The sequence below is a fragment of the Branchiostoma floridae genome, chromosome 11, assembly GCF_000003815.2.
Source record: "Branchiostoma floridae strain S238N-H82 chromosome 11, Bfl_VNyyK, whole genome shotgun sequence".
Taxonomy (NCBI): domain Eukaryota; kingdom Metazoa; phylum Chordata; class Leptocardii; order Amphioxiformes; family Branchiostomatidae; genus Branchiostoma; species Branchiostoma floridae.
This window is the reverse complement of record NC_049989.1, coordinates 7,786,931-7,791,142: the sequence shown is the minus strand read 5'-3', so window position 1 is coordinate 7,791,142 and position 4,212 is coordinate 7,786,931. Positions and strand designations below refer to the sequence as shown.

The 4,212-nt window shown below is 38.7% G+C and overlaps 1 protein-coding gene across 2 annotated transcripts in view; it reads left to right on the top strand.

Moving 5' to 3' along the window:
• The window catches only part of LOC118426722 (beta-glucuronidase-like), a 14,293-nt gene that overhangs the window by 6,060 nt on the left and 4,021 nt on the right, over positions 1 to 4,212 (top strand). For both annotated transcript variants that reach the window (XM_035836264.1, XM_035836265.1), the window contains exons 2-8: positions 1 to 215; positions 894 to 1,076; positions 1,477 to 1,652; positions 2,049 to 2,191; positions 2,579 to 2,772; positions 3,058 to 3,201; positions 3,632 to 3,810. The exon at positions 1 to 215 is cut by the window's left edge and continues 1 nt beyond it. In XM_035836264.1, coding sequence (XP_035692157.1) covers positions 1 to 215; positions 894 to 1,076; positions 1,477 to 1,652; positions 2,049 to 2,191; positions 2,579 to 2,772; positions 3,058 to 3,201; positions 3,632 to 3,810 — 1,234 coding nt within the window. The remainder of the gene's footprint in view (positions 216 to 893; positions 1,077 to 1,476; positions 1,653 to 2,048; positions 2,192 to 2,578; positions 2,773 to 3,057; positions 3,202 to 3,631; positions 3,811 to 4,212) is intronic.

Genomic DNA, 4,212 nt, shown 5'->3' with positions numbered 1-4,212 from the left:
CAGTGCTCATAATGAGAATGGGTCTGGACACTGTTGCACATGGTGCGGATGCTTTGCAATCTGATCAGACTTCAACCATGGGGATGCTCTTTCCCCGGGAATCAGAGTCCAGAGAGGTCCGGGAACTCGGAGGAATGTGGAAGTTCCGTGCAGACATGTCGCCTAACAGGAATGCGGGATTTGAGCAGCAGTGGTGGACAAGTCCACTCGAACAGGTAGTTTGGCAATTGGTTATGAGTTTCATCATGGTGCCCTGTGACCAGCTGCAGGTTGTGGTTAGAAGATTTCAGCCAGACAGAATCTAGAGACATCATTCCCATGCTCCACTAATCACTGGTGTTTTATAAACCCATGTTCTTTCAATTTTAAAGTGACTCTAAAGTGATTTCCAAATGTTAAGTCTTCATGCGCAGAAAAGTTTGAAATTTGCACGTGAAAGAATATGTATTCTGTTTACATTGAGAGCTGAGTAACCTAACACTTTACTTCCATAAAATGCTACGTTTATTTGATTTGTTGGGCTCTTGAAGTCCTCGAAATGTTGTCAGTAAATATCGTTAAGTTTATAGCTCTCATTGTTGCAGGAGTACACAGACCTTATTCTAACCTGATGAAATGATGATTGGGTTCAGATTTTGGGAGGTTATAATAACACTTTTATCAGCTGGTTTTACCAATTTATATAACCAGTACCTACTTGTGATTATAGTTGTATAGAACCGCATCTTTATAGAAATATGATGCAAACTGGTGTCATTTCTTTTATATTATATAACCCAGTGCTGGTCTGTTATGATTTTGAAAGATATCATTAAAAAAATAGTTTTTAGTTCTTGAAAATCAAGAAGTTTCGAAATCAAAGCACTGAAATATTTTACTACTGTATCACCCAGACAGGCCCAGTGATTGACATGCCTGTACCTGCCAGCTACAATGACATCACACAGGACCGACAACTCAGGGACTTTGTTGGATGGGCGTGGTACCAGCGCTCGTTTTATGCCCCTGCCTCCTGGAAGAACGTAAAACAGCGAACAGTGCTCAGATTTGAGAGTGCCCACTATAACACCATTGCCGTGAGTTAATGTTGTTTTCATAACTAATGTGTCAATACCCCTTTCTGCTCTACCTTAATCATTGCTACTTTTAAACTTATTTGCTCTGAGATCCATATGTACCCAACACACATTGAAAAAATCAAATTTCTTTTGTGCAGCAGTATAGGTACATGTGTAGAACACTTGATACACTTGTAACATGCTCTATTTAACGATGGAAACCCTAGATTTTTTAAGACAAACCAACATAAATTAGCTTGCAGCATATTACATTAATGTATGTATATCATGGGCGATAAATCTGGCTTGAAAAATTGTCCTAGGTTATTGTAAGAAGAGCTAACAGACAAATTTATTATTTGGCAACTTTTTTTCTCATTGTCCAAACCATTTTTTGTATTCAATGCTTCTGTTCCAGTGGCTTAATTCTAAGGAGATTGTGAGACATGACGGTGGACATCTTCCATTTGAAGCAGATGTCTCTACCATTCTGAGCTATGATGTTCCCAACATTCTGACTGTGGCTGTGAATAACACCCTGACACCTCACACCATCCCCCCAGGGACCATCCAATACATGGATGACCCTGACAGGTGAGCACCTATTCTGTAATTTTCTACTAGTACATGCTCAAACACATACAGACAACAATACTTTGAGAAAAAAATTATAACATTAATTCTATTAAGGAATACAACACCAAGCTCCACTGCCATGGACACATAGAAGAAAAACAATTGGGTAAGTGATTAAAACACAATATTTGAAAGGTACAAAATTAACTTTGATTCATTGTGGAAAATATCATGATCAAGAAATTTTCTGCTATCACTACATCTAGATTGTCAGCATGACTGAGTTCTCAATTTGAACAATTTCAATAGAAGAAGGAAGATAGGATATAAGGTTTATGCTTACTAATAGGATATTAAGCATTTGTAAGTTATATAGTACATGTTATAAGAACTTATTGTATATTTTTCTTCAAGGTACCCTCCAGGCTACTTCGTACAGAACTTGCAGATGGATTTCTTCAACTATGCAGGGATCCAGCGCCCTGTCAAACTGTACACAACTCCTGCTGTCTACCTGGATGACATCACTATTGCCACTGATGTTCAGGGCTCAACTGGTAGAATATCCCATAAATTTTTTTATCTAAGAGTTGTTTTTGAAATATTGTACATAATATAGTTGACACTAACCCAAAAATGCCAATCCATTCATGCCTAGCCAAAATTTACAAGGAGACAACAAGGAAGGCAATCTAAGCCTTGATCTTGAAGTCAAGGCTGCTGGAAGTCATCAGCTGCATTTGAACTTGATAAAATGACATTAAGCGCAAGGTCAGATGATAGAAAGATGTTTTTGACAAGACATTACTTCAATGACAAGTATTAGATATGTCATTTGCTAAGCAGTAAGACATTCAGTCTTCCAAAGGAATTATCTACTAGACACATGATACTATAGGTGGGGGTGATTTTCACACCTTCTACTTCACTTTTTCCTTATGTAGGTTATGTGAATTTTGACTGTGTAATCAAGGGAAACAGCAGTGCAGTTCCAGTTACAATACAACTTCTGGACAAGTCTGACCAACAGGTAGCCGGTGTCAAAAGCAGTGGAAAGGGACAAGTAAAGGTCAACGACGTGAAACTATGGTGGCCATTTACAATGAGCAGTGATCCAGCATACCTATACACACTGAAGGTACTTGTATGGAGAGATAATTACCTTGGTATAGTTTTCAGTAGCATGGGAGTGTGTGGAAGGGGCATGCATATCTGGTGCTGTATCTCCAGAACGAATCCTGGGATTATGATGTTTTTTTTTAGATGGGTGCAGGAAGCCTGCGTGCAATGCAATCTGCGTGCAATCTGTACTCTCTCTCTCTGTTATGTCATTGGGAGGATGGAAGTGCAGTTCTAATCTACTTTGTTAGGGGGCATGCATGAACTGCTCACAATTGTACCTTCATCTCATTCTGACCACCAGGTGACAGTGATGGGCAGTGTAGGAACCCCAGATGTGTACAGGTTACCTGTCGGGATTCGAACAGTGAAGGTCACCAGCACACAGTTTCTCATCAATGGCAAACCATTCTACTTCCGAGGATTTGGTAAACATGAAGACTCAGATGTAAGTATAATGCTTTACTAAGATGTAAGTATAATGCTTTACTAAGCTTGTTGTTGGAAATCATGCATGTCGTTCATATCACTTTTAGTATTGTACATTTTCAAAATCTATACAAATGTTAAAAAAATTCAATGCACACAACCTTGTCATCATTTTGCAATGATTTAAGGTGAGAAGCAATGTAAGCATGACAGATAAACATATAAGAGCCTTTTACAACATGCTTATGTAACATTAGAATCTAATACAAATTTTAATAACTTTCAAAAGGGTAAAAACACATGAATAGTAATGTTTTAAGAATGCAATAATAAAAGATGTTCATAGCCTGCACATTTAGTGTAAGATACAAACTATTCTTTTTCCAGCTCTTTTTTTTCCAGCATGTAATACAACATATTTCTCATATCACACTATCTACAATGTACAGATAAGAGGCAAGGGTCTGGACTACCCACTGATTGCCAAGGACTTTAACTTGATCAAGTGGGTGGGAGCCAACTCCTTCCGCACCAGCCACTATCCTTATGCGGAGGAGATTATGGACATGTGTGACCAGCAAGGCATTGTGGTCATAGATGAATGCCCTGCCGTGGGACTCAAGACAAAGTAAATTTGTTACTTTTTTAACTCTGTACACTGTCCTTGATACTGATTGGTCACATAGGCCTTTATTTGAAATATAGCATGGTCTGTCCTTGGTGCTGATTGGTAAAATTGGTACTTATTAAAGAAGGAACATGAGCTGTCCTTGGTGCTGATTGGTCAAATTGGCACTTATTTTAAAAAAAAACATGGGCTGTCCTTGGTGCTGATTGGTTACACTAGCACTAATTTGAAAAAGAGGTACATGGGCTGTCCTTGGTGCTGATTGGACACATTGGCACTCATATGAAAAAGTTACATTAGCTGTCCTTGGTGCTGATTGGTTTGCACTGGCACTCATTGGAAGTACAGCAACATGGTCTTTCCTTGTTTGTTGGTGGTCAAGTTGACACTGGGAAATAAAGT